Source organism: Parambassis ranga, chromosome 14 (assembly GCF_900634625.1).
Source record: "Parambassis ranga chromosome 14, fParRan2.1, whole genome shotgun sequence".
Lineage (NCBI taxonomy): Eukaryota > Metazoa > Chordata > Actinopteri > Ambassidae > Parambassis > Parambassis ranga.
This window is the reverse complement of record NC_041034.1, coordinates 8,410,462-8,420,730: the sequence shown is the minus strand read 5'-3', so window position 1 is coordinate 8,420,730 and position 10,269 is coordinate 8,410,462. Positions and strand designations below refer to the sequence as shown.

The window sequence follows — 10,269 nt, the reverse complement described above, 5'->3', positions numbered from 1 at the left end:
GCAGGATCTGAGTCAGCAGGTCGTGTATGTGTTGAGTGCCTCGTGGTTCCGTGTCCGCCTTACTAACTCTCCACCTCTCTCTCTCTTTCACGCACCCTGTGTGGTGTCCTATGTGCTGATCCAGCTGCTGCCCCCGCGCGTAAATGGAAAGCTTTTACGCACCGCGCGTGTTCACTTTAACTTTTTTTCTGCATTGTCACCAGCCTCGACTGATGCATAAGTAGGTCTGAGGCACCGGGGATGCGGTAATACCTCACTACATAATGCAGGGGGTGGGGGGTAAGAGGCAAGGCGTGCGTCTGGACGCTCACCGCCAACTAAACGCGAGAGGGACCCAGACGTCAATAACATCTCGCTCATCAATAAGGAATTTCGATGAGTTAGATTGCTTAATTAAATAGGCAGCCTTGACGGTACTCTCTGAATTTATATTATTAAATCTGATGACCCCCCACGGAGAACATCTGAAGGAAGACTCCTCAGCATCTCCATCCTCAACAAAGCGGCTCGGCCAGAAGAACAATACGACTTGGAGATAATTCTTATCTTTCAGTGATGGCTATCAACACTGATGCTGCCTTTGGGAAAAGCGCCCTCGGCGAGAGGGAAGTTTCCAACCTCACCGAGTTCCAGGACACAGAAAAGCTTCTGAGCGCCACGACCACCGAGCCCAGCGGGCAAAGCAACATCAAACCCTCCGACTCTTTCTCCCTCAACATCAGAGGGAGCGTCAGGTCCCTGGACGCTGAACAGAACGGACACAGATCACCGCTGAAGTCTGGCTCGATTGGGCAGCTGCCGACCCCACCCAAATCCGCGTCGCGCCTCAGCCTGGGTCCCCTGCCCTCCCCGGTGCCACCCGGGTCCGCACCCCCGAGTTACCTGTGGCTTGCGGTGCTGGCATGTTTCTGCCCCGCGGTGCCGCTCAACGTATGCGCCCTGTGGTATGCAAATGTGGTGAGTGCTCCATTTATTGAACTTTCTACATAAAGGTTATGTTACTCATTGTAAAACCTGATTTTTTTAAAAAAACCACTACAGGTGTTTTGCTTGTGTTACCTTTAAATAATTAATGTCTAATCTCCTCCCTCTCCATTTACTTCCCTTCCCTTTCCCGTTAGTCGAGGACTGTTCTCCAAACAGGAGATATGGAAGGAGCGAGGAAGTATGGGCGTCTATCTATGCTGCTCAGTTTTCTGGCAATGCTGCTGGGTGTGGCTGTAATCATCATCACAGTGTTTAAAATAGGTATGGAAGAAAACAAGCACTCAAGCAGCAGTATAATTCTGTGCACATCCTGATCTCTCCTCTCTCTATCCCTCAGAAACGCGGAAATGAAGTGTGGGTGATGGAAGGAGTTTCCAGTCATCAAATTTGCACAGAGGAGAGAAGAGGAGGCGGCGGAGGACGGACAGTCATTTTAAGGAAGAAAAAGCACAAAATCTGAGTTGAAGAGACTAATATAACCTATTGTTATGGTATGGAAACTAAAAGAAGGTGCAGGTGTTTCTCTTTTTCCGGCAACACCCCACAAACTCAGGAACTGAGAGGGAAGGTGAAGGCTGCACACACTTAGTGTAGTAGTCTGCCTGTAGAAAACTTCAACTAATCATAGTCCAAACTATTGGTGCACTGATGTACGTACCTGCCTGACACACAGACAATTGGACGGCAAAACATATATACTAATTAAAAAAGATATGCTACAGAGGAAGAAGACAACAGATAATCATCATCATTATTAAAATCTGAGTTCAGACAAAAGGTCTCGGTGCACCTCTAGTCCATAATGTTGCCACTGCCTGCCCTGTTCCTCTTAATATCTGCAACAATGTATGGATTGACTTTTTCATATGGTTTACATGACGTTTTAAAAAAACAAAACAAGCGTGTATATTTATCGTAGCGCCTTTCTGCAGCCATAGTGTGACATCTTGCTTTGCGTGCTAACATCATAAACCTGAAGTGATTCCTGTTGGGACTCTCATTATGTTTACAATATACTGCAAGATATGAGCAGGGATGTTCCACTCACTCCCTCCCACTGTATGCACCGATCTTGGCACTCTGATGTTTAATGTTTATACACATTTATACTCTTATGACTGGTTTACTGTGCCATAGTTCTGCATGTCCGAAATAAATTTGAATGAGCATGAACAACCTGAAAGTGAGCTCATTAGTTTTATTTAAGAAATATTGATAGAACAGTAAAATATGGCTGCGTGCATTTACAAAGAGGGCATGATATATATACATTTCCACATGGAAATGTCATTATGATTCAGAAAATAAATAAACTCTCCAATCAGAGAGATGAAATTCTTTCATTTGAAGAAGTGTTTGAAGGAGAAATCAGAATAAAATGACAAAAATATGAAAGCATAAAAACTATATGTATTGGCAACAGTTGGTCCGACTTACAAAGTATATTTCCTTTTCCTTCAGTGGAAAGTGTAGAGCAACAGGAGTATGGTGCAGACGCCAATCACCACACCTAGAATTAAAGAGTCCCGCCTTTTGCGCAAATTGATTTTCTGGATGAGACTGTTGATGGCAGGGAAGCGATCTGAGTGAAAGAGTACGGTGAAGGAAAAATAATTAAGGTCCGAGTTGGGCTTACCCCCCTGTTCCTTGCTAAGACACAGAGAGCAGCAGCAGGTCTACTTACACAACCAAGATAAGCAGAAATAAATGAAGGGTTAAAAAAAAAGTGAACAAGAAAACGATTTTTAACACCGAGAACGTCATTCAGTGATAAAAAAAAGGATACTGGCCAAAGTTGTGACCCGAGTCTGAATGGACTTCAACATCCCACGTTGAAATGTGATGTTCTCTTTGGTAGCCATGGCAATACTGGAGGGAGAGACAAGCCATATGGGATTTAGCAGCACAAAAAAAGGCATATAGTCATCTTCACAGCATCACATTAAGCTGTTTTCTGCTGATGAGCTAAAAAGCAGAGAGATGAGAGGAGGGTGTGTTTTAATAGACCTGAACGTGCTGTGTTTGCTTATGACGTGCGTTGAGTGAGTGAGAGTAAAAAGGAAAAGCCGGAGGAGAGTGTATGGAGCAATAAAGCTTACCTTATTGCATTGTCGATAAGACTATCTGAGCTGTGAAATGGAAAAAAAAAAGGAAAACTAACGTCAATTCATCCTTCATCAGTTAAGAGTTACACTTTCAGATTATTGTGCGACGTGTCAAGAGGAGCTCATCCTCTGATTGCAGCCACAGAGGACAAAGTACTAAGTAATGAAGGACTTTTTGGGAAAATCAATTAATGCCAATTAATGTGTGTAATATACCAAATCTGACACACATCTCAATATTAGAATGAAGCTGTGCTCCCTCTGGTTCATTTTGTGTGCCGACGAGGAAAGTCAGGCACATAGACAAGGTTTCTGTTGGCTGCTACTGTCATCTGAGATAAGTAGCAGACAGAAAAATGAAGTGTTCATTCCGAAGCTGTGCAGAGCATATAAGGGCGGCAGCAGCAGCAGCAGCGTGCATCCTGTCGGCCTCCACTGGAGACCAAAAATCAATACTGTGCTTTCTACTTCCTCCATCTATCCATCCACCTCTCCCACTGTCTATCTGCTGCTGGCCTCTGCTTTTTTTTCTTCCTCAGCATCTTACTTTTGCATCTGCTTTTTGAAAAAACTTTCTTTACACTTTGTCTGTGGATGCTCTCATTCATCCAGGGCATGTTCTATCCAAGAGTTTAAATTGAGGCAACTGGGCTCTGGATCTGCTGACCCATGCAGTCGTTAGGTATAGAAGTTTAAAAAGCACACCTGAATATCTGGATATTCTGTATCTTCTAGTCTAGTGTTTGTTTTAATCCACGATATTACGCAAAATAAAACCCCCTTCACACAGGCATTTATGTATACCACTGTCTTACATGTAAGTGTCATCAGCGCTCCTCCCATCCCTATTAGCTCCCCTTCCTTGTTGTGCTTTGCCTTCATAGACTAAGTACCAGTAGTAGTTTGTCTGGAAAAGATTCAATCATTCTCCTAATCTGAGCTACACAATGTTAGTGTAACAGTTATACTGTATGACTTCAGCTTTAGACAAGGTGTCAGATGTATTTCAGTTTACACAGTTAATCTAGATTGATATTAATCTACATAGACATAGATATATAAATACAGATTTACACAAACGTCTGTATGTGAGGGTGTAGTGTAACATATCCCTATGAGCTCCATCCACATACAAAGGCCACAGCATGGGAAAAATGTGTGACTCTGCATCCATTGCAAATTAAACATCGAACCATCGGGCTGAGCGTCATTACATTACTGTGTGTAATCAACCTAATGGGGTTAATGGTTTCTAAAATTCTGTTATTGCAGGGTTGAATATGGTTTAGAGAGAGCCTTTGCTAATTGTATGGTAATGTGACCACAAGTTTAAGTTATGGAAAATGGAACATATTTAATTGTATCAATCACAGTGCAGCAGTCATTAACACGATGGATATCTAGAGGCAGCTGACATCACCCAACATATAACTTACTCATATGATGGAGAGATGCTGAGGCAAAACCAGCACAGCACCATGAATTTACTGCTTATAATCTTCATTTGATTACTGTCTATTTCAGTCTTGAAATTACAATTGTTAAACTCTTTGCCGTTTCTGTTTATATTATTTACACATTAACCTGCAGCTATCCAAACTCAAGAACATGACAGACTGCCGTAACAAGTGTCTTACAGCTGCAGTGATGGAGAACAGCACATTTTTTTCCTTTTATCATCTGTCTTCATTTTGTCTGGATGCTACTGTCTCAATTTCAGCAGCACCACCAACAAAAACACATTTGAAAAGTTGCACTGAAGAGACGACTGGTGCTGGCAGTTATAAGGCAAGATGAAACTGTGTAGGCTGTGAAATTATCTGATGTCTACTCCTCTACAGCTGATAGTTTTTATGGGTAAAACAGCAGCATTCTTGTGCCTGCCTACATTCTGGAAGGTTTCATCCTTCTTACAAGAACAGCTTATTCCTGGATTATTGCAGCACATACTCAAGCATGTTTTACTGCTTTTTCATATTCCTAGTTCATATGTGAATTATGTCATAGAGCACAAATTTTGCACTAAGAATTGAAATGCTAAAAAAAAATGGAAGGCACTAAACAAGGAAGAATTTCTGGCCTATTTTAGTTTTTCTCTTACTTTCTTAGATGTTCATGCTCCTTTAGGAAGAGTTCCGTCCTTCTGTTATTCACTCCTGAGCCACTCTTGTAGGATCTAAGTGAGAACACACAGTAGACAGAAACATTAAATGCAAAGGGACTGAACTGTAACAAACAAATAAACATTATTTAGGCATATTTAGTGTAGTTGAAATATAAGCTGAATCTCTCATATATAACTGAAGTAGATGTTCATGTATTTTACCTTGGTTACCATCTTATTTTAGCATATTAGCATTTGCTAATTAATCAGTAAGGAGTTTGTCACTACTGTAAACGTGACCAGTCTGAAACATGTATTTCACTCCAAGAAACTGATGCCTGAATGCTGATTATGTGCTTCCTGTGTTAAGGCTTTTAAGTAATTAGCTCTGCTTAACCCAAAGCACAGTCCTCCATCTCTTATTTACCCCATCCCTTTCCTCTTTAGGCTGATCACCAATACAGTTCATCATTCATTATCAGTTCTTTATTCCTTCAATCTCTTATGTTTCTCTACACATCTCTTCTCCGTGGGAATAATTAAAATTTCTTCTCATAATTTCTGTATTCAGTCAACATCAGATCAGGACAATGTCTCTCCTTTAGTCTGACTGTCTTTGCTCTCCCACTCTTCCCTGATGGAGCATTTCTCTCTATTAGACAGGGAAGATGTAACCACTCTCCCCGAACTTTGGCTAAAAGACAGCCTTGTGGTTTGATTTACTGTAGAAGGCACTTTGGAAAGATATCCCCAGAGAAAGAGAGGGATACAGACAGAGAGGGAAAATACAGATAAAGAGAGAGAGAGCGAGAGAAAGAGTGAGATCAGCTAACAGGAGGAGTTGCCTCTCATTATAGAATGAAACATGATAGAGGGAATGGAGAGTGTTCAAGGGTGGGGGAATGTGGAAACAAACAGGACATTTCTGCCTCCTGTTGGTTAAAAATAATAACAACAGTTCACAGAGGAGAGCGAGAAGGAAGAGAAAGGAAAAATAATAAAAAGTGATGATCAGAAGATAAAAGAGGGATATAATCAATTTATGAGGAAAAAGATGACTGTGCTAATAAATGTCCTGTAAATGTCTCAGGAAGTCTGAAGACACTTACTCAATGTCTCTGTGGATGGAGCCCAGTAGGTCCTCTCGCTCTCGCAGGTTAAAAAAGTTGCTTTTGGTTTTGTGGAACTCATGAGTGTAGTCCTACAAGATAGAACATTATAAACAACAACATATCAGAAAAGAAGTTTATTAGCTACAGAGTGTTTTTTTTTACAATGAGTAGTAGTGTAATAGTAGTTTGTACCTGTAAAATGTCTCTGTGTCTCTGTAAGGTGTGCATCAATGCAGCGTTATGCAGAGAAGCTCCAGGGGTATGTGTGTATTCTGCCATTTTGTCATTGACTGCTGTAAGCTGCCAAAAAAGGATCAAGTTAAAACCGTGCAGCCAGTAACAGGGGCTTATTACGGTAGTCTAAAAACAGCTTAGATGAAGTTTAATAACTTAACTTAAAAAAACAGTTTAATTATCAGATTTTTTGTTAACATAAAATGTTTTGGAACATTAAAATCTAGGAAAATATGATTAGCTGGCACTTAAAATCAAAGATACCTCTGCAACAAAAACGTTTCATCACCATGTGTCATATTTGACTTACACTGGCCAGGAGCTGCTCCAGCTCGGTGGTCATGGCCACGAGTATACTGTCTTGAGAGGAGCCAAGAGAATCAGACCTGATTTGAAAAAGGAAAGGAACTATTAAACCGCAAGGTTATTATATTGCTCTATGCCTCACTAATGTATAAATGTTAAATCTGTATAACCTGCAGGCAATCATTATTACCATATTCTGACATACATTACATATGTTAAAGAGAAGTAAGGAGTGTTCTGCTGACCTGCTGTCTCTTGTTTGGTTCTGACTTTTGCTGCTGCTATAGCCGGTGCAGAGCTTACTGAAGGAAACCAGCTTGAGGTCCAGCTCATTCTCCAGCTGTCTGGCCTGCTTACGCAAATCTGAGTGAAGAACGAACAAATCAGGGCAAACATTTCCATATGTGGACAAATTACTGGACACACACACAAACGATAGCGGAGAGGACAGAAACAATCTGACTCAGGTGTGCAGTGATGGCATTTGAATCAGCAGATATCATCACACATTGTGGTACAGGAAGAACAAGGAAAACACTATTTGATCATGTGTGTGCCAAAAACCACTCATCTTCACAATAATTACAACAGAGTCTATGCTTAATGAATGTAGAAGCCGATTTTATGGACAGCAATGAATGAAAGTAAGCGTAGCCTACTGTACACACCCTGTTAACACATAAAGACGATTACTTTAAATGCCATCGCCTTTTTTTACGTTTATTGCTCCTTCAAACATGTAGCCGAGAGTAAAGCAGATGTTGCTAATACTTGTTTTACACTTAAAACAGCTGTAAGGACAACACTAAACACCGTTAAAGGGTTAGGGTTAGGGTAAAGACTAGTAACAACTGACTTTTAAATGTTCAACTTCGTCATTAATGACGAGAGGCTAACAGGTTAGCTGAGAATTAGCTAAAGATATTACCTCCCCGTAGATATAAAGTTTATTTACGTAACGCACAATGTGACTTGTTCAATGGGTTTGAAGTGAGTCAGTGAAGAACAATAAACGATGAACATGTAGTCAGTCGCTTTAGATTAAACGCTGCGATTTACCTTCCCAGTAGTTGCTGCTGGACGCCATGTTTGTTGACAACATGTCATCAGCAGCCGTCAAGAAGAAACAACTGTCGCACCTCTCCGTCCAACCACAGCGACATCTAGTGGTTTCCGGCTGTATGTGTCCCTCTCACTGTTTCTCATATTTCTCACACCCTCGCATCTGAAGCAGTTTTTTCTAGCAGTGGTAGAATGTATCTAAACTTAGTGAAGAACTCCTTATACTTTAAATATTTTAATAAATATGTTTCCCCCCTGCTGGCTGGAAATAATAAAAATAAAGACAGATTTAGCATAAACTTAGTCCTTGTCTCTCGCCAATTATATTATAACCTTTAAGGTTTGTGGTGACCATTTGGGGTCCCAGATTTTAGGCAACCACTGAAAACTATCTATATGTCAACCGCATGCAGCAGTAAAAGGATGGCTTACTGTTTGGTTTTCCCTGGTCTATAGAATATATACACATGTTGTTCTTAAATAACATCTTAATCTGTAAAGTAATCATTTCTTGTCCATATTTTTGCCTAAAAAAAGCTAATAATCTTGTGGGATGGTATTGTCCTGATGTCTTAAATTCGGAGTTTCTCACCCTTATGGTGGCTTTAAAAAGTAAACATGTTGAACATTACTTTACTCTAAGGATTTGTGCAGCATACTTTCATTCACACTAACTTCGTTTTGCAGATTAAATTAATTTTAATGTTTTTTTTTAATCAACAAACAAAACACACGTGTGATTGAGGTTCATATGGACATGGTGAATCTCTGTCTGCTCATTCTCTTTATTCATCGTCTTGAACACAGGCAGTCATATCACAATAACAGCAAGACTGGTTGTTGTGTTGATGTAGAAGACATTGACGATGATGATGATGATGGTGATGATGTCATCAGTGGTGGAGATGGAAAAGAGCAAACCGTTGTCACCGTTCTGCAGCCCACCTCAACAGATGAGGCCTCTTTCACACTGAATCAGCTTTTTTTCTCTCAATTCTGTCATTCCTATTTTCTGTCTTTCTTACATTTTTCCTTTCTTTTATGATGCTTCCTTTAAAAAAAAAAAAAAACAAAAGTGCTATGAACAATTGACGCCAGTGAGCACCTGAAGTCCAGTCCCGAATCCTGCTTAGACTAGCCAAAGCAGCGGAACTGGGGAGATGGAGGTTGCGGGAAAGGAGGAGGAAGAGAAGGAGGGATGGAAGTGCAGGAGGAGGGAGAGGAGGAGATAAGATGTGAAGGTGGATCCCCTCTCTCAGTGCTGGATTCTCCTGATGGACTGGATCTGGGGAGTCTGGGCGTGGGAGCCAAACTCACGGTAACACTTGTACTCTCCTCCGTGACAGTCACACTCCATGATGTACTGGTGTCCACGGTAACCAGGGTACTGGTAGCACACAAAGCTGCAAGAATACAACTAGCTATTTAACACACACTCACATAATCAAGGATGCACAGATATTTCTCCCCAGTTTGTGTGTGTGATGCTGCTGTTCGGTCAAACTTACGCTCCACACTGAATCTGCATGGATCCAACCTCGTTGTTCATCCAGCCCATGGCCTGCAGAGAGGGGTAGTCATCGCACATCTCAAAATGACGACCCATCATGTTCTCCATCTCGAAGATGGTCATGCGGGACTCCTTGTGGTTCTGTGCAAAAGAAGAGAAAAGAGGTTTAGCACAACTTCAGATGAAGCTAATGCTAATTGAGAGCTGGTATAGTGTCTCATATTAAACCTACAGCACAACAGATGGGCCTGAAGGAGATCATCCTCTCAATGCGGTAGGAGTTGCTGCCGCTGTAAGCCTCAAAACGAGGGTAGTCTCCCTTCTCCAGGACAAACTGCTGGCCACAGAAGCTGGAGTGCTCATAACCCACCCAACTGCAGGGAGACAGACAATCACCTTTTGATGCTCCAGAATATCAAAATAAATGTTTTTTTTTGTTTTGTTTTTTTTTAAACAGCCACAGCATTTCCAAAGCTTTTTGAGGAGAAGCTGTGTATATACGTACGCTCCACACTCCACCTTCAGGGAGCGAATGTTCTCCATTCCACACTCCATGATGTTCTGGCAGCAGGCGGTGAACTCCATACGCCTGCCCTGGAAGTACTCCTGATCATAGACAGTGATCTGCAAAGCACAAAAGAATGAAGAGCCATTACCTTTTTGCATGAAAATGATGCAGTGTTGCGTCTTTGTGCTGCTTGCTGTAATGCTTATTCTTACCTTCCAAGGGCCCATGGGCATGGGGTTTGTCAGAGCCATGTTGTCCTGTATTTCAGTAGTACCTGTGGTGAGAAAAGACAGGCGGTCAGGATGGGGATGGAAAAAAGTTGCTGAAAACACACCTGTTTA

At 41.5% G+C, this 10,269-nt stretch overlaps 3 protein-coding genes across 3 annotated transcripts; 1 reads left to right on the top strand and 2 right to left on the bottom strand.

Annotated features, from left to right (window-relative positions):
- The first annotated feature begins 152 nt into the window (after positions 1-152).
- LOC114445889 (trafficking regulator of GLUT4 1-like) lies at positions 153-2,178 on the top strand. The gene is made up of 3 exons (XM_028421198.1): positions 153-957; positions 1,122-1,248; positions 1,325-2,178. Exons 1-3 carry the CDS (start codon positions 556-558, stop codon positions 1,336-1,338), a joined length of 543 nt encoding a protein of 180 aa, XP_028276999.1. The 5' UTR covers positions 153-555; the 3' UTR covers positions 1,339-2,178.
- On the bottom strand, positions 2,170-7,988 carry LOC114445888 (Golgi SNAP receptor complex member 1-like). Its single transcript, XM_028421197.1, has 9 exons — positions 7,908-7,988; positions 7,094-7,211; positions 6,853-6,928; positions 6,501-6,608; positions 6,306-6,397; positions 5,194-5,268; positions 3,087-3,116; positions 2,774-2,856; positions 2,170-2,569 (listed from the first exon to the last, which is right to left on the bottom strand). The coding sequence occupies exons 1-9, from the start codon at positions 7,948-7,950 to the stop codon at positions 2,445-2,447; spliced, it is 750 nt and encodes a 249-aa protein (XP_028276998.1). The 5' UTR covers positions 7,951-7,988; the 3' UTR covers positions 2,170-2,444.
- Positions 7,989-9,165: 1,177 nt separating this feature from the next.
- cryba1b (crystallin, beta A1b) lies at positions 9,166-10,179 on the bottom strand. Its single transcript, XM_028421613.1, has 5 exons — positions 10,141-10,179; positions 9,926-10,044; positions 9,653-9,794; positions 9,419-9,561; positions 9,166-9,313 (listed from the first exon to the last, which is right to left on the bottom strand). Exons 1-5 carry the CDS (start codon positions 10,177-10,179, stop codon positions 9,166-9,168), a joined length of 591 nt encoding a protein of 196 aa, XP_028277414.1.
- Between the last annotated feature and the right edge of the window lie 90 nt (positions 10,180-10,269).